Source organism: Periplaneta americana, chromosome 7 (genome assembly GCF_040183065.1).
Source record: "Periplaneta americana isolate PAMFEO1 chromosome 7, P.americana_PAMFEO1_priV1, whole genome shotgun sequence".
In the NCBI taxonomy this organism is placed as follows: Eukaryota; Metazoa; Arthropoda; class Insecta; order Blattodea; family Blattidae; genus Periplaneta; species Periplaneta americana.
In genome coordinates, this window is record NC_091123.1 from 143,750,516 (window position 1) to 143,776,225 (window position 25,710).

Here is a 25,710-nt window from a genome sequence, read left to right on the forward strand (position 1 = left end):
TTTTTCGTTTATGTATCATCCAACTAAGCTTAGAAGAGAGATCGCTCTTTTAACTCCTTTGTATCATCTCATTAGCATACAAAATAAATGAGACGAAACTAAAATATAATTAAATTATAACGTGAATACTGTTGATTTTGTGCAGAGTGGTTACTATGAAGTAATTGCTACTGAATTAAATATAGTGAAACAAAAATAATGAAAGTGAGTTGGGAGTGTTCTGAAACAAATTTTAGGCGTAATTTCTACAGGTTTTGTATGCAAAAGGGAAGTTGCACTATCCAATAAAATTCTTTCCTCCATTTTCCACTGGCATCGACCCTAATTCGAAAACTCAAACTTGGAATTCCATGTTAAAAGATAAATCACAGTTGCGTGCAACCAATGCCACCCGCAACACAGCCATCGCCAATCCTCAAAACATGAATGTACGAAGTTGGCGACTCTTATACGAAGTAAGTTGAATGTTGGCAACAGTGAAATTACAATAAACATTGTAAAAATATGAAGTACAAGGGAATATTCGAATATAAATTATTGTGCACTTTATCACACATAGTACAAATTTTGTTATCAACAAATATCTTTGTAACTTCAACAGAAATAGATTCAAACGGGTATATTGTGTATTGTCCTTGTATGGGTAAGATAATTGCTTACCAATAAAATTGTTTTCGTATTTAGAGGTTATGTTACACTTATAAATAATGATTTTTATCTTTACTAGGCCGGTTCGGAAATCAAGCAGATCATTTTTTGGGTGCATTTGGCTTTTCTAAAGGCCTGAATCGAACTTTGGTACTACCACCATGGGTTGAATACCGGTATGGAGAACCACGATCGGTAAGGAAACTTTATTGCATTGGACAATAACTTGGAATTCCAACACATTTGTACAGTGTTTCGTTTATTTTGTTGAATTTTTGGTTACTACGAACTGTGTGATTAACGTAAGAAGTTTATAAGTACCTATTCCTATTGACAATTTTATTACTGTAGTCTGACAGTAGTGGAAATCAGTAGGTACACCATTTTCTGTGTCTGAGAGAGTACTTTTTTCCTGTGGTGAAACGACTGCAGAATTCCCTCAACTTTTCCATCCTAACGCTCTATAGCCTGTATAGGCCATGTATTTATTTGTTTGGTGTCATTTAGGCCTACGTCTTGAGAGTGAAGCCATTGATATTTTTTATAGACCTTGTCTGTGGTGTAATAATCATGATGAAGATCTGGAACACATTCTTCTATACTGTCCATCCATAAACCACAAAAGAAGTAAATTGAAATCATCAGTATCAGTTGCAGAAGACACAGCCCTGCAGTAAGTTATAGGCTATATTGACTACACCCCAACTCTGGCTACTAGCAACAGGCATCTATAATGAATCTCGTGAAAAACAACAACTGAATAAACTACAGTGGACTATAGTGGACTTTATGTTGTCAGCAAACAGCTGGATACATTAAGAAAATTGATTAAGTGATAGACCCCTTTCTTGTACCTATCCCATAATATTATATTACGGTAGGCCTACTATGGTTTCCTGGCTTTCACTTCTTTCAAATGAATACCAAGCTCTGTCGAAACTATATTATTCATTCTTTTTCACTTCATTCGGAATATATCTGTTCGTTTCTATAATTTCTCTTATTACTTTATTTGCTTTACCTGAAATTCTATCAACTCTTCCTAGGACATAATCTTAAAAATCCATCTCAGCTAGTCTATTTATTATATTATTAATAACTTGGTTAAAATTATTCATTTTGTAGTGTGTGGATTTGCAGCTTCTGAATCGATTATTTAATTTATGTCTTGAATAGTTTCCACACGAGGGCCTCACATTGAGTGCATATAAGGTCAGTATAAAATTTCGAACTTTCCTCTTTCAAATGGTGATAAGATCATGTATTTATGTTCAACATTGGTGAAAATATAGCCTTCTGAAATCGTCCAATAATTTGTAACCACTGTGTACTGTACCAAATGTTTTCTAGAAAAAAATATTTGTATTGTTTCAGATTCAAGTTCCATTTGATACCTATTTTCAAGTTGAACCATTGTTGAAGTTCCATAAAGTCATGACAATGGAAAATTTTATGAAGAGTGTTGCTGTTGATTTATGGCCGCCCAATAAGAGAATAGGTATGTATGGTGTGGGAAATTTAAAAGTTCCGAAACATTGCTCTGCCAGTCATTGGCCCAAACCCCACAAAGTTGCTGGCATTCCCCTCCATGACAGTATGGCACTCTTCCTACCTGCAATCAGTTCTGAGTGAGATTTTATTGGAGAAGAATAGTTACGTTGTGCAGTAGTGAGTGAGATTTCATTAGAGAGTACTCCAGTGTTGTGCAAAGGTGAGGTATTCACTGCGTCATCAGATATACATCTTGAAGATGTACATTAAGTTCAGGAAGTTGTGTGACAGAACAAGACAAGCATTTAGACGTAAATTTCCTTGTAGTCCAGTTCCAACACGAAAAGCACTATTAAAGCTAGTGGATATAAGTTTAATAAAACAGATTCTTTGACTGTCCAGAAAAGAAAATGAAGACTCATGTGCTTGCAGAAGAAAAACTTGATGAAATAGGAGCTGCCTTGGAAAGTAGTTCTCGAAAATCTTTATATTCTTGAGAAAAAATAACGTTCACCAAGCAAGAACTCAGAATTTAATTATACGGTAATTTTGCCGCAAAAGAAATCTATGAAGTACCCTTTTATGTTTTATGACTTTATTGTCAAACGCCTGGCATTAGAAAACAACAACATGTTTTATAAAAATTGTAAATTTGAGAAACCTAAAATATATTTTATTAAACAGGTGGTGGGAGAGCCCAGGCCCAACTTGGGTTGCAGAGCCATTTGATGGATGGAAACAGGTGATAAACTTGTCACCTTATCTTATTTCATTGTAAAGAATGTTATGATTCAAATATTATAGTTGCCGTTAAATTCTTTTAAAAATGATACATAATCAAATACATAGCGCACAACAAAGTTCTCATAGAATCAATTCAGGGACATACTAGTATTTGAAATGGTCGCATCGGAAATTCAATATAGGCTACATGTGATTTCTCATAATTTTATGAAAAATATTTACTTTAGTTATACTTTTGTAGTCTCTGAAAGAAAGCATGATGGAATGTTAGAAGAAATACATAGTGCATTTTAATTTCGTTATAGGCCTATTTAAGGCAAATTATCTGGATATATTTGTTTAAATAATTAGAAATTAAAAAATAAAGTTGTTCATATTGCTTAGAAAGTTGGACATTAAATAGAATAAATATTTTCCTTCTGCTTTTAGAACATCAATAGCTATCCTCGATGATATTAAATGCAACAACTTGGTAAAAGAATTCTGCAGTTAGCTTTGGTTTTTGAGTGGATATAGTTGTTTAATGGCAGGTTGCTTGGATTATAACCACCAGTCTTCTGGATTACTTATAGTTATAAAACTTATCCCTCATCTTACTTTTAATCCAACTGGAAACTAACCTAGTTTTTTTACTAGAGAAAATTTGTGAAATTTTTTTGTCGACCTGGTTGGCGAGTTGGTATAGCACTGGCCTTCCATGTCCAAGGTTGCGGGTTCGATCCCGTGCCAGGTTGATGGCATTTAAGTGTGCTTAAATGCGACAGGCTCATGTCAGTAGATTTACTGGCATGTAAAAGAGCTCCTGCAGGACAAAATTCTGGCACATCCGGCGATGCTGATATAACCTCTGCAGTTGCGAGCGTCTTTAAATAAAACATAACATTTTAACATATTGTGAAATTTTATGTCAGTTTTGGTAACCAAGAATAACTTTTCATCATTTCTTTGATGAATACTATGTCACAAAATAAGATTCTTCTTGTAGCACAGCATTGCTCTATTATGTAATCAGATGTAAAGTGAGAGACTATTTTCGGTCATTTTTTTTATTTTTAATGTAGATGTTCTACATTTCAGGTACTTTATTGTATTCATTTAGTTTTTATTTTTGCAGTTCTGATATGTGGTAATTTTTCGGAATATCTGTTCGTGTTTGGTAAATTCTGTTTTGGTAATATACAGTGTAGGCAGGAAGTCAGTCCACATTGAGAGAGTGGAGTGTACACACTACCAACATTAGTTATTTTGGTAACACGAACTCCTGCTTGTAACAACAGCATATCCTTAGCTACACAATCCCCATTGAAAGACATGTCAATGACCCAGTCCAGGGGCTGTTGCCAATTGAAATACTTTTTCTAACAGCAGACTATCACTCGCCTTAGTGTGGAGAGACTTCCCATCCGCACTGTAATTGGTTATTATAATATAAAATAAGTATCTACTGAATTCTTAATATGTGTGAAACCATGATATGATATATGATATGATATGATATGATATGATATGATATATGATATGATATATGATATGATATGATATGATATGATATGATATGATATATGATATGATATATGATATGATATATGATATGATATGATATATGATATGATATGATATGATATGATATGATATGATATGATATGATATATGATATGATATGATATATGATATGATATGATATGATATATGATATGATATGATATATGATATGATATGATATTATATGATATATGATATGATATATGATATGATATATGATATGATATGATATGATATATGATATGATATGATATGATATATGATATGATATGATATATGATATGATATATGATATTATATGATATGATATGATATGATATGATATGATATGATATGATATATGATATGATATGATATGATATGATATGATATGATATATGATATGATATATGATATGATATGATATGATATATATGATATATGATATGATATGATATATGATATGATATGATATGATATGATATGATATGATATGATATGATATGATATGACATGATATGATATGATATGATATATGATATGATATATGACATGACATGACATGACATGACATGACATGACATGACATGACATGACATGACATGACATCTTTTTAAGTTATGTGTAGAGCCAGATTTATAGGGACTAAAAGTTAATAGGCATAGTTTTTAAACATAAAAACCATGACCTACTCCTTTTGGATGTAATTCTTGTGATTCAGTATTCTCTATGGTCTTTAATACTTCTAATTGCATATATAAATAGCACATTGTCCAATCATTTTGACTCAGTTCTCTGTTATTGCATTTCGAGGTCTTCTGAACCAGGCTTTAAAATCCTCCTAACAGACACCACATCCATTCAGCTACACGCAATGTCATTCCTAACTTACAATGCCTATAAATATGGGCGCTAGTTATGTATAACGTAAAAACCTACTTTGGAAATTAATTATTTTTATTCATGTCCAGAACCTCAATTAGTTTTATGTACTATAATCCAATTTCTTAAACCAGAAGTTGAGCAAATAACATGCAATTAAAATCGATTATCTTTGTATAAACAAAAGTGAGCAATGTTTGTATCAAACCTCTGTGGTTTTTTTAGTATTCTCTACGTGTTAAGGGATTAGGTACAGCTTATAGTAGTAAATTTTTTGGAAATATTCAACATTTTTTTCTCCATTACTATATCTGGTACAATAATGAAAATTGATATGTGTAAAACACTGTCCTCCTGCTATATGAAAAAAAAGTATTTTTACGATTTAAAAAATAATTATTTATATTTTTTTCTTTTTTTCAAAATTCAAAATGGTGGCAGTTTACTGTGCAGTGACGAAGTGTTTCCCCCCCATAAACTTCTTAACTTTTTCATGTTCTCTCTCTTTTATTTTATTGCTGAAACTCATGTTTACAATATCATGCTCTTTCAACTACATTCCTTAATAAGTAACTTTTTTTTTTTATTTTGTGTTAGAAGAAAATACTGATATTTGACCATTTTTTAAAATGAATTTATTTTTTATCAGACAATCTATCAATGATGGAGAAGTGATCTCGCATCATATTGTAGATATGACATGCATAAATACACACAAACAAAATTCATCACAGAATGTTGGGTAGTTTTTTAGTTATGTGGGAAACGTTTCATCACTACACAGTGAACTGAATTTCTGAAAAATATATATATAATTATTTTTTTTAAGTCGTAAAAATATATATATATATTTTTTCATATAGCAGAAAGACAGTCTTTTACATCTACTAATTTTCATTATTGTACAAGATACAGTAATGGAGGAAAAAAAGTTCAATATTTCCAAAATTTTCTTGCTGTAAGCTGTACCTAACCCCTTAATGTAAGGTAATGTCTGTTTAAGAAACACTTGCAGACTGTAGGGCTTTTTCAAGATGATACCTTAAGTTGACTATGTAAACAGTTGATTGAGACTGCCAATCCTTGTTGAGTGTAAAGCTTGAAGATATCCTGTCCTTGAAGAACGTGATTGCTTCGGAGACGAATGTTCTAACGGAATTTCTGAATCGTAAACCAAAGATCTGGGACTGGGTTTGCAGAATCAAGTTACAAGGAACTTACAAAAAGTTATTGCAGTTAAGTTGCATTTGTGAAATTCACGTTTCCTTTTTGATCAATGATCAATCAGTAAATCAGTAATGAAAAATAGCTGACTTTATAGCAAAGCAAAAAAGTGCTATGTTTGCTTATTTAAAAGGCAATATGAAATGTTATGTTTCTACTATGTTTTTTTTTTTTTTTTTTAATTGGAAATTAAGTAATATTTCTTTCTATATGTGTAAGTTGTTGCAATGTCGTCAGTATCCTTAGTATTTTGTTGTTTCATTTTTCTCTTTCTTATGTATATTGTTCTTTCTTTTAGCTTTCTGTTACACTGCTAGAGGCAATGGCAGTGGTGGATGCAATGCAAAGGAAGGAAACCCATTTGGACCATTTTGGGATACGTTTGATGTAGATTTCATAGGATCAGAGTTTTATGGACCATTGCATTATGATATTTATCATCATGATATGTCTAGTAAATGGAATGAAAAATATCCTCCAGATAAATGGCCAGGTATGTATCAATGTCTGATGAAAATTGTACCTTTATGAACTCATAACTGTTCAGTCTGCATTCTGTTTTCGTTCTTCATTGAGTTCGTTCCTTAATAAAACTAATTTTTTTAAATTATTTTTTTTATATTCATTTCATCAGTAGAGCCCGGACTTATGTAGCCTCTGGCTGCGAAACCAGGTGGCCCGTGTTCGATTCCCGGTCGGGGCAAGTTACCTGGTTGAGGTTATTTCCAGGGTTTTCCCCTCAACCCAGTATGAGCAAATGCTGGGTAACTATCGGTGCTGGATCCTGGACTTATTTCACCGGCATTATCACTTTCATTTCATTCAGACGCTAAATAACCTAAGCTGTTGATAAAGCGTCGTAAAATAATCTATGAAAATAAATAAATTTATGTAGCCCTGTACTAAAAGTTAATATTTCTACTCAGTATGGTTCATAAACTTACAAGATGTGTCCTCATTCCTTTTAGATGCCATCATTTTCATTGACTATTTTGCTTTGGTACTGTTAATGATCTTACCTGTTACAAGTCAACATGCTGTTTACAAGATACATTCTCAAGTCTATGTAACTCAGTTCTCTATTATTAGATTTTGAATTCTTGTGAACTATGCTTAAAAATTCTCCTAATAGACATCACATCCATTTTAGTGCATGTGGGGCCATTTTTTTTAACTTTTAGTGCATATAAATCTGTGCTCTGTTCAATCTATGTGTGAACAAAACAAAAGAAAAAGATATTACAATGTACCAAAGTACATATGATAGTTCAGTGCAGAATTGCTGCGTCATCATATTATGATGTCGGAGAGAATTTTTCTCTGTTCCACTCTTACATCATCAAAAGAAAAAGGCCTAATTATTATACATAATTCAGATATGTGATAAGTGATGGATGATACTTTTTATTGTCTCCATTTATTATTATTATTATTATTATTATTATTATTATTATTATTATTATTATTATTATTATTATTATTAGTTTTCTGTGCTGGTAATCTGGGTTCGAATCCTGGCAGGTCCAAGTGAAATTTGTGGTGGACAAAGACAGTGTTTGCTGGTAGGTTTTCACGGGGTATTCCTGTTTCCCCTACCGACATTCCACATTCAATCCTTTAATCATCGTCATTATTATGTGGTGTTATGTAGTTCACATCCCATGGAGCATTGATAACTTCGCTGTATCACTCATAGAAGTGTTCAGTAAGTTTACTGAAAATATCAGCACATGTTGATTAAGAAAGTAAATGCACTGACAGCATCATTCACTGACATGGCGATCATAATGACTGATTTTAATTTAAGTGGAGTTCAACCACTCTGTTGCTCTTGAACAAGTTAACATATTCTCCTGTACTGTCCAAGATCCTCCTCACCTCCACAAACTACCTGCTACTATTTCGTAACTTCTCCAAGTTCCACGATAGTAGATTTTGTGGGCTGGAAGAAAAATCATTTTAATGTATTTTCAGGTTTGGTCTTTACTTTTCACACCTGTTTGCTAAGAATCCTCACTTGTTGAGCCTTTTGTCATATATTTCTATATGACTTCATTAATTGCATGACTTTTCTTAATTGCTTTCAGTTCTTGCTTTTACTGGGGCACCAGCAAGTTTCCCAGTGCAGATTGAGAATCGCGAACTTCATCGCTACTTAAAGTGGAGTGAATCAGTCCAGAAACAGGCACGAGATTTCATCAGACAGAAACTACCGAAAGGCGCCTTTATTGGTATTCATTTACGAAATGGAATAGATTGGGTGAGCTGTTATATTCATGAAGTTTGTTCAGTCAAATTTTAACTTCTGAATTTATATTAAAAGTACTTACAAGAGTTTATGTAGTTCAAATTAATAATAATAATAATAATAATAATAATAATAATAATAATAATAATAATAATAATAATAATAATAAATTTATTGAGCTCTTTTTTATAAAATTTGAAATTATATAATTTATAAGAAGCTCACTCCCGAAAAAGGCAAAGCTTATACTTGGGAGTGTTCTTGGAAATGTAAAGTAAAATTTTATACATAAGGGCATATATATATATATATATATATACCAAACAGCGTACATTGCAAAATTAAATAAGATTAATTATAATATAAAAATGCAGCAAATATTGTCAGATAAAAGTTTAAAATTTGCAGAAATATTTTGTTCACTTTCTTTCTAAACCCAAAATCATTTATTAATGCAGAGGGAGACTAATTATTAATTAAATAATTGTATAGTTTTGGGCCAAAATTAGTGCTATGCCTCAGACCTGATTCAGTAATACACTTTGGTTCAATTAGTGGGAGAGAAATAGCATATTGTAAAATAAGCTTGATAATTTGAAGAGTACTGGTACTTAGTTTTATTTTTGTTATAATATGTTAACAATATAAATTTGTACTGTAATCCTTTTTGATGTCTCAAACTTTTAAATCTATATATATGAGATTTTTTGGATAATCTAGATGCTTATTTAAACAAATTTTAATTATTAACTTATTAAATTAATTCAGGGAAACAGAATAGACTTTATTAAATACATAACTCAATATTACAATCTTAATTTCTAGAATTGTTTGTTTTTAGAAATAAAGATATTACTTTTACTAAAATGTGTTATCTTGTGGGGCACACTCATCATAGGATGAATCAAAGCAAAAGATTTTTTTAACACTGCATATATTGGCCTGTAGCCATTGTGCCTCTGTCTACCTTTTTGCCGATTATGATGATTCCTGTTCTGAAGTTGGGACACCTATTAAGTCGGATTCTGTTCAGCCCATATGTAGGATGACTTGAGTGTGCAAGTAGGGAGGAGGATAATGATTGCGAAATGAGTCCAGGGACGAGCACCAAAAATTACCCTTGCATTTGCTCTTAATGGGTTGAGGGAAAACTCCAGAAAAAACCTCAACCAACAATCGATCCCAGACCTGCTAGTTTCGCAGACTTGCTAACCACTACTTCAGAGTGGTGGACTATTAGTGTAATGTTATCATTTTGGAATGTTGAAAACATTCTCATATTACAGACATTTTAGGGTTGCTGGGGGAGGGGTGTTGTTCTTCGAATTGATGTGAGAAGCCCTTTTAGGAGTCCAATTTCCTCCTTGGTGATCGTGATTATTATTATTATTATTATTTTTTTTTTTTTTTTATTTTTTTTTTTTTTGTTGTTGTTGTAACTCTTCTTTCTTAGCCATTATAGTTTTAATCATCAATCACCAATCATTGCATTGCCACCACGAAACTATGATTACAGGTACTGCACATTGTCTTGTGTCCTTTGTTCATTATTTGTTATTGCTATCTTGGTGTTCTACTTAAGGCATTAATCTTTATTTTTCTCTTATTTTCAGGTTCGCGCATGTGAACATATCCACCATAGTCCAAACTTATTTGCAGCCCCTCAGTGTCTCGGCTACAGAAATGAACGAGGGACAGCTACAACAGAAATGTGCCTTCCTTCCAGAGATACAATTATAAGACAACTGAAGAGAGTGTTAAGGAACGTTAAAGATTCTGTTGCTGTGTTCGTTGCATCAGATAACAATCATATGATAAGTGATCTCAAAGAAGCATTAAAGAGAATGGAAGTGAGTTGAATACACTTTATTTTAGTAATTAATGTAATTTGCATTGGTTATGCGTGATTGGAAAAATGAGTGGTAAATTAAGACTGTTACTCATGAGAGAGAATAATGATAGGGAATACACATTATCATTTTCAAGTAACATTTTGTGTTTGTGTGTGCGTGCACAGGGCCCTTAACTTATTATTCATCCTGACTCTAGGAGCGTGGCTCATAGGTGCTATTGCTGAGAAACATAGACCAGTTATTCTTCAGAGACTATCAAGAGTGCACAATAGATGGTGGTTCAACATGGGCGCCCATTAGGGGCAGCAAAAGGGGCCTGACCCCTCTCCTCTCTATAATATTTATTTTAGGTTGATTTATTTATGTAAAAAATTATATTATTTATGTTGGAATTCCCTGTAAATTACTAATAATAATAATAATAATAATAATAATAATAATAATAATAATAATAATAATAATAATCATGATGATGATGATGATAATTTATTGTTAGAACAAAGATATATACGTATTGCTTTTTTTATATATATAAAAATCAATCTAGTACCTACATACTCGTGTTCAGGGAGCATTCTACAAAATGTTAAGACATTTTATTAAATAACAGAATAAAAAGTAAAAAAAAGAAAAAGAAAAACACAGATATCACAATAATAATTGGAACTCTAAACTTTCTCTCTAAACAATAATTTTTTATTGATTTTTTTTAATAAGGAACATTAACAAGAGGTTCTCTGAACTGTATACAATTTTTTAATGTTAAACAGTAAAAATCGAATTTTTAAGCAAAATTTACAAAAAATATCACCTCAGTGTATTCTTAAAAAAATTTGAAGTACATTTTTATTTCAGGTGCAATAAAGTAAGGAAAAGGAAAGTAATATCTCGAATTCAAGTTTGAAATTAAACTTTTATATCAACAGTAACTCTTTTTGACAAATTTTCAGGCTATATTTTTATTCTGAAATATATGTGCATAATGAAAATTGTATTTAAGTAGTGCACACTACCTCCCCAAAAATATGAGCAATGAAAGATAAGCATTCAGAAGCGTTCAAGATCCTAGTATTAACAATCATGAGATCTAAGAAAGTACTTAATGCAGGGGCTTCCTTTAAATGTTTTGTATTTTAATTACTAAGGACAAAAGTATTTTAACAGCCAGGTAGACTCAATCAAGAGGAGAGGAATGGGGAGAGGACCACAGTCATTACACAATAGCATTGCCCAATCATTAGTTCTTACTATCTCACACTTTCAGAAGGCATAATTTTATATAATATTTCTGAAAATAAATATGAAATGTTTAAAAATAGGTTGTAATTACTTTGCATGAAGTATAGCTTAACCATGATTTTATTTTCAGGTTAGTGTTCATCGTTTGGAATCTTCAAACCCTCATGTTGAACTCGCAATCCTTGGTCAATCAAATCATTTCATTGGTAATTGCATTTCATCATTTTCTGCATTTGTCAAGAGGGAGAGAGATGCCCGTGGCCTACCTTCATCCTTTTGGGCTTTTCCAACTGAACGGTTAACATCCACTTCAAGTCAGCCACATGATGAGTTATAATTAATCTCGTGTACTGCGAGGAGTCAGAAAGTAAGGTTCTGAAAACAGTAAAGCCTATTTTATGCAAATATTTAAGAAAATAAACAATATTATTTTTCTATAAAACATATTAAAGTTGTTTTCAGACTAAATTGTTAAAGGTGTAAGCATTTTCCGCTGATTGGCACGAATTCAGAACTGAGTTAAGTAAAAAAGTAGTGCTTTTTCATTGTGAATAAAATAAATTACCACCTTTGCGTTTGTACACTTAAGGGGAGAGGATGATATTTTTTGGTGAAAAGTGAGTAAATTTTCAACAGAAAAAAAATTCATTAAAATGCTCTGTGTTGTATGTGGAATGCATAGCATAATATTTTGTGGGTATTTGTGGCCTTATCAGATGGTGAGACGCCATTTTTGAACTTCCTGTGTTATGGATTTTTAAATCACTCGACCCCTTTTATTGTTGTTTCCGGTAAATTGAATTTTCAAAAAAAAAAAAATTTTTTTTCTTTAAAATACCCTTTGATATGTGTGGAATGCATTGCATAACATTTCGTAGGTATTTGTGCCCTTATCAGATGTTGAGACGCCATTTTTAAACTTCCTGCGCTATGGATTTTTAAATCACTTGCCCCCTTTTATGGTTTACAGTAACTTCATTTTTTTGCTACATTGCCAGACAAAAATGGATATAGTTTCTGAACTATTAAAGATACATGCATGAAATTTAGTACACACATTCTTTAGACTATTAGGAAACTTTTCTCTGTAACAGAATTTTGTTAATTGATTTCATTTTGAAACTACGTCCATTTGTTTGCAAGAAAGGAATTCAGAAAAGTGTTATTAAATTTTAATTGTTTATTTTACAAACGTAGGGACTAATATCAAAATTCTGTTAGAGACAGTTTGTAGAGCATGCTTTTGCAAGTACATTGCAAACAACTGGATGAATCTACGTTTAAAAATGGTTTAGATATATCGATTTTCGTAAAATCCTGCATTGGGTATATTCTTTTCAAATCTGGGCCCCCAAATTTATTTTTTTTCCAAAATATTTATTTTTGGTTGAGTTTCTACAGGTATGAGCTCTCTACATACAAAAAATTAATATTTTACACCAAATAGGAAAAAAAGTTTTAAAATATACCGTCCTCTCCCCTTAATGCCTTGCTGAAGCAATAACTAGCAAAACAGACTTGTTAGTGAAGTCACTATAGAAAAGCATATTGTATTTTCAAATCTTACTTTCTAACTTACCTTGGAGTACCAGTGCAAAGGAAAAATGACGTTGAATACCAAATGGTGGTAAGTTGGAGTATTTATTATTCACAATTATATTTATAAAACATGCACGGTCACAATTTAGTTTATGTGCTCTTCGATTTGCTGGAAATGTCATGAGTAGTTAATGATAGTACTCATGGACAAAGTATGTAAGAGCTTGGTGTTAGACTTTGCTTGGCACATGAAGATAGCTAATACAGTACAAAAAAACTTCAAAAAATACATCAAACCTATTATCCTTCACTGACAGATATTTAAACTTATCTTCTTTATCATAGTAAGAACATAAAAAAGATAATTATTTAAAAAAATGAACCATTGGATCTGTGCCCCTTCAGCGCTGTCGTTGTTCTTGGAAAAATTAACGCCTGTACTCACTCCATTCCACCCGCTTTCCTCCTACTACGTCAAACAGCAGGCCACGAACCTTGCCGAATAGGGATGTTGCCAAACTCCTGTCAAACGGTGTCATAAATAACTACTCCTCCATGCTACAATATCATTTCTTTCAATCAAAATACATCTTGTATTTCTACATTTTTAAAACCAAAATCCCATGTCTTGAATCACTTTCCGTAGCGTTTCTCTCCAGCCTTGGAAATGATTGCTTCTCTTGCAACCTTCAGCAATTTCTTCAATGTTGAAACTTCTTTCTGTATGGTATAAAATTCTTGTATCTTTCTTCTTAAAATACATCGGTTCATATCATCGACAAGAATTAAAGGTTCCCTTGGTCTGTTCTTCCTAGTGATTCTAGCTTTTCATCTCTTGCACAGACTCCCTTTCTTTAATTTTCTTTATTAGGAGCTCTGACCTGCCTATATAAATTACATAACATGTATTAGTATTAGTTAAGTAAGTAATTTTAATACGTAATTAATTGAAATAAAATAAGCCTCATCTGTGATCGCAGCTACTCTTTTCGTTGCCTGATTTATAGGAAACAGATATTGACCTGTTTGTTTCTCTTCATCGAAAAATGCCATTACTTGTTTAATAATATTTCTTTCACCACTCAATGCTACAGTATTTATGTTGAGTTGACAACACTGGACTGCAAGTGCAAATGAACTGTCCCGCAAGAAGGCTCAAAATTGTGAATAATGGGGAACAGAAAGGGAGAGAGATAGAAAAGAGAGAGATAGGCATGCAGGGACAGAAATGAATTACAAAGGCTGAGAAGGAATTAGGGTTCAGTTCCCATATCTTACGGGGGCACAGATCCAATGGTCCGACAATACTTGTATTACTCATTTCTATATGAAATCTTCTGTGTGATGTTAATTAACATACTACAATGCTCGAAATAGTCTTCTACATAGATTTGAAGTAAACTATTTTTTTTTTTATTATTGTTAACATTTTCCGAACTTTAGATAAAACAGCGTCATTTTCTTATAAACATTCAGCAGCTCCTAGGTGCTTATAGTAACCAGTCCAGTGTCAGACTCAGTGGTGCAGACAAATCTCATTGTGGTGTCAAAAATACAACAGATCCTAGGCTTATAATTTCGTCTTTCTTAATCATTTTGGGAAGCACTGTAAGTCATCGAGAGTCACTGACCTGTAATAAATAACTCTAATTGTTACTCCAAAATATTTGAAACATAACAGTTTTGCCAATTATTTTCAATATCATTAAAACTGGTCTTGACTTTCACTCTTATTGAATTTTTTTTTGTCAATACAGATTCAGGCAGATTTTGGAATTGTTAACTCAGGTGTGTTTATTTCTATCTTAGAAGCGTTTCCAAAATATAAAAATTAACGTGTCATGTCTTAGATTCAGAAAGATTTGGAAGGCTTTCATTGGCTTTTATAATCAAGAAATTCGGTACAATCCAACTCCTAAGATCCTAGGATTAATTTTTGATGAAAAACTTTTATGGAAAACACATTTAACCAATGTTGCTTCGCAGTATCTACCACGATTAAATCTCTTGAAGATCATAGCTAATAAGAAATGGGGATCAGATATCACGACAATGCGTCTTTTTATAATGGTTATATACGATCAAAATTGACCTATGGATGTGAAATATGGGGAGGAGCATCAGCAACTCATCTACAAAAAATTTCTGTTCTTCAAAACTCAGCCATAAGATTATCCCTAGGTGTACCAAAAACCACATCAACTGTTGCCCTAGAAATTGAATGTAATATTCAACCAATCAGACACTATATATTACAAAAGGATCTAAAAATACATTTAAAATTGGAAGCCACATCCAGATCTCAGATGTTCTTCAAACTGTCAGATGATATCCTGTGTCATTTCTATAAAATAAAAAAAGAATAAATACCAATCTATATCACAGATGCACTCATTGCTAAAACTCCAGTTGTGAACGAAATTCCTCCATGGAAATGGGTGATTCCAGAACATAGCATACAAATTCCAGGAAATCATTCCAAAGCTGATCCTCCATACATTCTTAAGTTAGATGCTATGGAACTACTCTGCAGCACATATAAGAACTACCTTCAAATTTATACAGCTGGATCTCTAAATCCTAATAATGGGACATCAGGAGCAGGGTATTATATTCCAAAATATCAAGAAAGTTATTTCATACCGTGTTAATCCTCCTCCAGTCTTGACACTGAATTGCTAGCTATTGATGCTGCTCTTCAGTGTGTTACTCAAATTTCTGAAAAATCTATTTGCATACTTACCGACTCCAAGGGGGCTATATTTAATATAATTAAATATGTACCAAACCTATATGCACATAGAATTATTCCAATTCAGAAAGAACTAAGTAAACTAAAAGAACTCCAAAAGGAAATAACATTTCAGTGGATACCTAGTCATTGTGGTATACCTGGAAACGAGAAAGTCGATAATATTGCAAAACAGGCACATATTTGCAACCAAGACCTCTTCAAGTGATATCTCTATCCAGTGCTTTTGCTTCAGCAAAGTCTCATTTTACAAACCTATGGATCAACAATTGGCTCTCTTCTGACAAAGGAAAAATTTTACAGTCTGTACAAAAGAAACCAAGTGACCTGGAAATGTACAAAAACTTGCCCGGACATGTTCAAACATTTTTAATAAGAGCCAGAACAGGTCACATTGTCACTCAATTGTACCTACACCGATTTCAGATTTCTGATAATCCTACTTGTCTGTGGTGTAATAATCATGATGAAGATCTGGAACACATTCTTTTATACTGTCCATCCATAAACCACAAAAGAAGTAAATTAAAATCATCAGTACCAGTTGCAGAAGACACAGCCCTGCAGTATATATTGACTACACCCCAACTCTGGCTACGAGCAACAGGCATCTATAATGAACACCGATCAAAATACCCCTCATTTCTCATGAAAAACAACTGAATAGACTACAGTGGACTTTATGTTGTCAGCAAACAGCTGGATACATTAAGAAGATTGATTGATCGGCTTTTATGTATACACACCATCTTACATACCTATGCTGATAGATGTATGAACAACTGCAGTGGGAAAGTAAGATAGATGAGAGGAGAGACCAGAATTTGCATATATCACGAGATTTTACTTCCAATTATTGAGACATAGAATAAAATCAGTTGCAGAATCTGAATTGAAAAGAAAACAATTCACAAAACATAAAATGAACTATATTCAGAAGATCGGTAAACCTTATACATAGATGATATTTGACTGTTTTTTAAATATACTGGGAGCTGATTGAAAAAATATGCTGAACAGTGCAGTACATCAACCAGCAGCAATAGATTAATACCACAGCCTAGTACATACAGTCGCGAAGCTTGAGATGATTTTTTGCATTTCTCATCATACAATGCTCCAAATAAGTACTTTAGTACGATTCTTGGCATCCCTCAGTGCAGTCCCTACCTGGAGATCCGATTGAGGGACTATTTCACCTCCGGAGAATTTTACACTGAGGGACTCCATGAATCAGAAGCAGTGAAAAATATAGTGGGACTGCGTTGGTGTTAATGCAGCTTATGTGGGTACCTCTTTGTTACTTGTTAGCTTAAACAACAAGTTTAAGCCCCCTCACAACGACAAGGTGAATACCCACGAGGATAATCCTACTTGTCTGTGGTGTAATAATCATGATGAAGATCTGGAACACATTCTTCTATACTGTCCATCCATAAACCACAAAAGAAGTAAATTAAATTCATCAATACCGGCTGCAGAAGACACAGCCCTGGAGTATATATTGACTACACCCCAACTCTGGCTACAAGCAACAGGCATCTATAATGAACACCGATCAAAATACCCCTCATTTCTCGTGAAAAACAACAACTGAATAAACTACAGTGACTATAGTGGACTTTATGTTGTCAGCAAACAGCTGGATACATTAAGAAGATTGATGATACAATGCTCTAAGCGACTAGCAACTGAGAGTACTAGGAACAATAGACTGTGCAATAGTAGCGATCCTAATGGCTAGCAACTAAAGTTCAACTGTCATTGGATGCATATTGCCTACATATTGAGCTTCGTGACTGTATGTACTAGACTGTGTTAATATTGTAGAATATGTTTTACGCATTTTTTATTTGCGAATTGTACATGACTTTCACACATGACATGCAAATGGCTCAGTAGTCTTTGTTCTTATTTTTAATTATGTGATTTATATTGTATAGACAGTTTTGCTCACAATTAATCAGTTTTTTTCTGTCAAGGTAAATGACATATTTTTCTATGACTACCTGCAGGAGACCGTATTACAATATTATCATTATACCCACCATGCACTTTCATGACATCTGAAGAAGAAACCTTTATCTTCTTATATCTATATCTGTAAAAATCATTAACAATGATGGTGGTCTTGTTACATTGCTTAAACATTGCTTCCTTTGAAGATCTATTACATCTCATTTCGTGTACCTTTGTTTCGTGTCTGTAGGCTTAATATAGAGATTGGTCAGCATAGATATCTTTCCACAAAGCCAGAAACTTGGAGGATTTGAAAACATTAGGCTGTAATATTCGAGGATGAGATTGCTATGACATGGGGCCTGTGGCTTTACGTCTTTTCTGGAAAAAGATAGGTTAATACATTTTATCATTCCTTACAAATCCATTGTTCTTGGCCAGACAAACTATGTTAAGCATGGTAGCCAGGGGACCACTAAGGACGACTTCGAATCATTATACAAAATACAAAAATGTTTAATTGCACGAGGTGATAACACTGTGTTTTGCAAATAAATGTTACTCCGGTAGCTTAAGCTATCTGTACACTGCTTTAAAATTAAATGTTCATGGTTCAAACTACCTCCCTAGTTTTTTTTTTAATTAGCTAACTTTCTGTAATGTACGAATTATTTTTGAGTTGCATTATGTTCCTTCATAACTTCATAACAAATTGTTTATAAATTTCTCGTTATTGTTTGTTAATTAGAATAATAAACACAGAAAACATTACATTCTAGTACACTACTAAGACATGCTATATTGTGCAGCATTGCCTAATTGTGCAATTAAAAACTTCTCTGGCAAAATTTTGTCACTAACATTTTCATCTCCATTTTCGTCTGGGATTCACACAATGTAGCTCATGTGTATGAATTTCGTGACATTTATACAGTAGAACCCCGATTATCCATCACCCTATTAACCGACTGTCTTTCTCTTGCTTTTCTTTTCGGTACAGAAATATATGAAGTACTTACATTATATTAGCACGCTATTTTTTCTAGAGAGTGTTACTACAAGACCCTTACACAGAATGGTCTACTGTTCGAGTTTTCGTACTGTATAACTTCTATATAAAATGTCTTCCACTGGTATCAAAAGAAATCGTGTTGTGCTAAGTATAAAAAAGTGCAAATAACTGAGTGGTTCGGGGAACAAGAAATTATGGCTCATCTCAGAATACGAGATTGGAGTCACAACTGTGTGCAGTTTAATAAAAATCAAGGATAAAATGTATAAATTATGTAAATTTACAACACGAGACCTCCACTATTCCTATCTTTCCACAGACAGCCATTACAAGGTGTTTCCTTGCTGGGGTGACCAGACGTTCTCTTTTATCCGGACATGCCCTCCTTTTTATGCCTTTGTCCAGGATCCAGGCTGATTTTTAAAAAATTCAAGAACTGTCCTCCTTTTCGTAACTTGTATGCCAAATAGTTTGAAATTATCTGATTTGACGCCTTTTTCAAGTAACTTGCCTGTAGGTGGCAGCAACATCGATGGAATATACTGTTTGTCAACAATCATAATAACTCTCTTTGCTCCCCCATGTTGTGGTCGTCGTTCACAGGTAGACAGTAAATCGAGAGATCGAGGTGCGAATGTAAATCTAAATAGATATTTTCTGTCCTCTTTAATAAATAGTTCCCTTGACTTTCATTTGTAGCTAACTGTAAAATCATTATTATTAAATGTTGTCATAATTATTTTGTAATAAAATAGATATTAACATACTTTTAAGCATGATATAAGCCTAAACCTGTATATAAATATTTTGTAATAAAATAGATATTGACGTAATTTGAAGTATAACATAGGCTCAAGCCTAAGTCTAAGTACATATTTTCTGTCCTCTTTTTTATCGATGTGAATCTGGTCACCCTATTCCTTGCCCTTCAAAACCCATTGTTAACAACCAGACTTAAATCAGTTAACTTTTGATCTACTACCTAGCGTGTTCAGTACAAGACCATAGAGGAAATTACGAAAGTGTAAGCAAAAAGGGGGTCGACCTGGTTGGCGAGTTGGCATAGCGCTGGCCTTCTATGCCCAAGGTTGCGGGTTCCATCCCGGGCCAGGTCGATGGCATTTAAGTGTGCTTAAATGCGACAGGTTCATGTCAGTAGATTTACTGGCATGTAAAAGAACTCCTGCAGGACAAAATTCTGGCACATCCGGCGACGCTGATATAACCTCTGCAGTTGCGAGCGTCGTTAAATAAAACATAAAATTTAGCAAAGTGGTACGGATTATCCGATTTTTTCGATTAACCGTTCAACCCACCCCTTCATTACCATGGATAATAGAGGTTCTACTGTATATCTCACAGAAAAGTTATTTCTGATATAAGTAAATGGATGGAAAAGTTTGTGAATATGTCATGTGACTGGTTGGATGGAACACACACATTCTTAATATGATTTATGTGAGTTTATGTATCGTTTTCAATTATAATAATATATTCACGCCAATAGTTATTAATAATTAAGTATTATATATTTTTGTATAATTTTTTATTTGTCCCATATCCCATAGTTAAAATGCTGATGATGTAAAGCATATGAAATACAGTAAATGAAATGAAAAATGTTTGTTTCACAGTTTGTAAGGTTCTCCAATTTTGTATAATGTAGTATTTGCTGCAAATGCTTTAGAACGATATTTTTATACAAAAACAAATACTGAAATATAGCCAAAATTTACTGAAATATACACTATACCAGTAATCAAAATTAGTAAAACTGTAAGATGCATGATGAATCTAGATTTCTCAACTATGTAATGGGCATGCATAAGAAAATGCATAATTACTAGGGGGCAGATGTTGATGACTTAAAAATTTACTTATAATGATCATTAAAATGCCCTTAAACTAATGGAAAAATGACATTTAAATATTATTCACCATGCTCGCACCACAACTTCTTAAAAATTAGTCACCTTACTTCAATGGCTGCAAATATCGGAGAGAGGAGACAACTTCCTGGAATTTGGCTAAGATAAAGAAAAAGCACATGTAACAAAATTAAGGTTTTGAGGGAAAACTATAGATTTTAATGAGGGTTTATAATGTGTTTCAATCAGGGGTGGTCCATGTCAGTGCCTTCATTCTCCGTTTCCTTTTCCTTCCGCGCTTCACGTTTGTTACCAGATCTTCCAGATGAGGGAGTGTGAATGACAAAACAAATTGTGGGCGCAGCGTGCATTCTTGCAATCTTTGTGTTAAAAATACTGTCTACTACAGTAGACATTCCTTCCGAACCGTGTTGAGGACACAACATCTTGTCCAGGACATGGTGAAAGTTTCCCCCTTCCAAACATAAATTCTAAAGACACCCTTGTACCGACAAAAGAACAGTAGCAGTCAAAGTCCTCACTTAAACTAAGCTGTTGTCAAGCATTTTATATTACTTCTGTTGTGTGAAATGAACCCTTCAATGGAATGAAACTTCACTGTTATTCGTTTATTCATTAGGTAATTACTACTGATCTATTTGGTTAGAAAATGATTTAGCAGACCTATCAGCAAAGAAGAAAGTAAAATGCATTCCAAATGATCTGAAAGTTCTTCTAAGTATTAAAAATGACCAAAAAATGCCGAAAAAAAATATAAAAATGACCAATTAGTTCAAAAACGCAATATAAGAAATTACTTTTTTACGTTGATATTAACATAGAAAGGATTTCTATATTAATAGGCATCGTCCTAATGTGAAAAATAAGAAGATGACTTTTCATCAACATCCGCCTCCTAATAATTACTATTGTTAAATAATATCGCTTGTGCATATGTTCCAGAATATTATATGTAACATGCATTGATGAGGGTAACCCTCTAGTCATCATGAAACTGAGACTATGTTAACATTTACTATAACTATTTCTTGTTAATGCATATCAAATGGACGTACACACTTAATTCTTTCTTCAATTCAGAATTTGGATGAAGATGATCTTCCTGTTCATCTTCGTTTACATCAGGAACACACTTGGAGTTGAAGCTTACAAGCTTACACATTCTGGGATATGATGTAACATTCCCTTTTCATAACCATTTATTGTTTGTCACCAAAATAATTTACCTCTTTTTACTGTATGTATTGTGTTATGTACAAATGAAATGCTGAGAATGATAAAGACCTGAGCCAAGATGAGAAAAAAGTGAACTTTATACTATTTTTAAATTGATTCCAAGCATCAAATTAATGGTATAATTGTGAGAATAAATGGCACTCGTCAGTGTGTCACATAGCATGTTTATCAGGCCTGTACAATAGATTTTGGCTTAGGACTGTATCAGTTCGCGTGATTGCAATCAAAGTGTGCTCATTTTTTTTATGTACAACTGAAAGATGATTATAAGTAAATATGAAAATGATTTGTTATAAATATTACCATGAAAACTAATAAATTTGTATAAATTACAATATCATTTGAAAACGTGTGTTTACAGAAATTCATTATTTAAGAGCCTACATCATCTCTTCATATTTATTTTCACAACTTGCACCATAATCATCTGTTCCTATTCCCTATAAAGACCTGCAACAATTTCCTATTTTGGTTATAAACATTAGGTAACAGGTAAGAATTAATTTTTAATTATAATTAAGAGAGAGTAGCAGTATCATTTTCACTGAGAGCTTCCATTTTGACATTTCTTATGGTCATATTATTTTTATGTGATTTATTGATTCAATGCATTTATTGAAATAAAAATATGCTTGTTAAAGTATTGATTTCCCAGCATCGTGGTGATCGAGTTTCTGGGCATTTCAGTGTCAGATGGATGAGCAGAAGAGTTTTCATGCACACTCTGCTGTCCACCGTGGCATTTCAAGTCGATTTGTCTTGCTAGCAGTGCAAACGTAAAATGTCAGTGCGTGCATAAAAAAGTAATTTACAATGTTGAAGATGCTTCATTAATTGAAACAGTGGAACAGCACCCCTGTCTGTATGACTTAAATGACGATTTTAAAAATCATAGTACTAAAGAGATTGTTTGATAATCCATGTTGAATATTTCGTACACTACTTTCAACACTTGATAATTGATTAAATGGCGATCTTACTCGTGTTAATTATGTAAGCATAACACACTACAAAGAAATCTCAACACACAAACAAATAAATACAACCACACAGGCGTATACAAACTCACATGCAATAGTTGCGACAGTTTCTACATTGGACAGACAGACAGATCATTCCAAACTCGATACAAAGGACACATTAAAGCAATAACCAGAGGACACAATACATCTACATATGCCGAACACATAACTAATGCTAACCACACATACAATAACATAAATACAGACATGGAAATTCTACACATACAACCCAAAAACCAAAAACTCAACACACTAGAACAATATGAAATATACAGACACACTAAAACACACCCCAATCAAATTCTCAACACACAGATCAATTTCAGAACACACACACTATTTGACACAACTCTTCATCAAACGAACGCACCCACACAACAGGCAGCGAAGTTGAGCTAGCGCCAAGATCTAGTAGGCTCTGAGGATGGTGTCGAATAGCACCGAAACAGCTGTAAGCCGCACATGCTTACATAATTAACACGAGTAAGATCGCCATTTAATCAATTAGATTATTTGAGTCCAAATAGCAGAAATGATGAGGAAATCAGGTAAGGAATACATTGTATTTGATGGAATAGGTACTATAAAGGTAGGCCTATTAAGAGAATTCTCTGATAAATCCAAAAAGATTGCATTTAAGTCCAGTAATAGAATATAGTGCTGCATGTTAGGATTCTTACAGATTGGAGCATATTAAGACATTAGATTAGGCTGACCAGACATCCCCGATTTCCGGGGACAGTCCCCAGTTTTGAGTTTCTGTCCCTGGGGAGCAAATGTCCTTCTTTTGTCCCCAGAAGCTTTGATTTTGTTTCAATAAAATTTTACACATAAATATTTAAGGATCGTGATGGAACTGCTGCGATTCAAGCACATTTCTGAACGCTTCTCAGTATCAGACAGAAGAACCAGCGAGCACAGTGTGAGATATTCTGCACTCTTTGAGAAGAACATAGCGTCTTTATCTTTGGTCATCTTAGCATTCGCATTGCGCAGAAGTGTGAGAACTGCCGCAGCATCCATTTGTAAGTAGTTCAAAAATGAGAAATTTTGTGACAAGCCAACACGTGAAAAGTGGTACGATATTTTTCAACATTTCAAGAAAAAATTCATTCTGTTTGAAAATCTTCTCAAAATAGTGTCATTACTCATTAATCATGTGCCTTCCAGGCAGTAATTCATGTGTTGAAAGACTTTTCTCCACAATGAACTCAATCTGGATTGATGAAAAGTCAAGAATGGAAGTTGAAATAGTTAAAGCTTTGTTAGGTCTACAAGTGAAAAAAAAAAAACTTTCATTCCTCATTTGAAGAACTTAGTGTGAAGCTGTATAGGAATGAACAGATCCTTACAAGGATACATTCTTCAGACAAGTATTTGTAAACTGTGTGTGTTAGAATTCAGTGTATACAATAGGCCTTCATGTGAAAGACTTCCATGCATGCAGCAGTACTGAAATTGAATTCTTAGTAACTATAATTATCTATATACAGGAGTTACGTGTCTTTATGCATTTAATTCAAATCTTTAAGATACTCTGTAAATTTAATGTGCAAAGTTCTATCGTTGTATCTACTGTTACATGTATTTTCTCTGTAACATTTCAATGGAGAGTGGCTAGGTAAGTGTTTGTGGTTTTTCTTGAAATTGCCGATGTCCCCTGCTGGACCATAAAAAATCTGGTCAGCCTACATTAGATAAGATTCAGAACCGGGATCTTAAGCTTCGTTGGAATAAATAATTCAAGATTAGAACAGGACACTCCCACAGACAGAAGAGCACGAGTTCGATTATGCACAATATTCAAAACATACAGATGTGACCCTGCCTGGAGATACTGTAAATACAAAATAAATTACAGCCGACAAATTACTCTTCAAGGAACGACCATTCACATAAATTTAAGGAAAGGAAACCGAGAGCCAATTCATCCGGTTATACTGGTCGGGTAATGAGATTTACAGTGAATAGTAGTGTAAGTGCAGTGAATTATATTTAGAGTGTGTGTGTAGTGTTTTGTAGTGAAAGTGCAGTGACCAACGGAGCTAATTCAGTAAGTTTTACTAACCAAGTAATGAGTACAGTTAATGTATAGTGATTATCTCTAATCACAGGGGATGTTGAAAATGTTAATAGTGAAGAGAGTAGAAAATAGTAGTACTTATAACATATCTCTTTATAGGCTTTTGATTGTATATTTTCTTGTTCATTATATTATTTGCTCTTGTTGATTTGTTTCGTTTTTATTCCTACTCTGTATAACTTTAGTTTTTCAGTTATATGGTTATTTTTTCTTCTTACTTGCCTCAGTTCCCAGTTAACAGAACCTTCACAGTGGTCTCAAGCAAGACTGCAGATAGCTTATAAAATACTCTGAATACGCATAGAGTTAATAATAGTACCATAGTGATTCTATGTGAAACTTGATAATCCATTTTGTATCTTGCGTAC

The 25,710-nt window shown here is 33.2% G+C and overlaps 1 protein-coding gene across 1 annotated transcript; it reads left to right on the plus strand.

Annotated features, from left to right (window-relative positions):
• The first annotated feature begins 262 nt into the window (after window positions 1–262).
• O-fut1 (O-fucosyltransferase 1) lies at window positions 263–16,867 on the plus strand. The gene is made up of 7 exons (XM_069831424.1): window positions 263–643; window positions 728–843; window positions 2,023–2,146; window positions 6,809–7,003; window positions 8,598–8,770; window positions 10,372–10,608; window positions 11,981–16,867. Exons 1-7 carry the CDS (start codon window positions 505–507, stop codon window positions 12,185–12,187), a joined length of 1,191 nt encoding a protein of 396 aa, XP_069687525.1. The 5' UTR covers window positions 263–504; the 3' UTR covers window positions 12,188–16,867.
• Window positions 16,868–25,710: the final 8,843 nt, after the last annotated feature.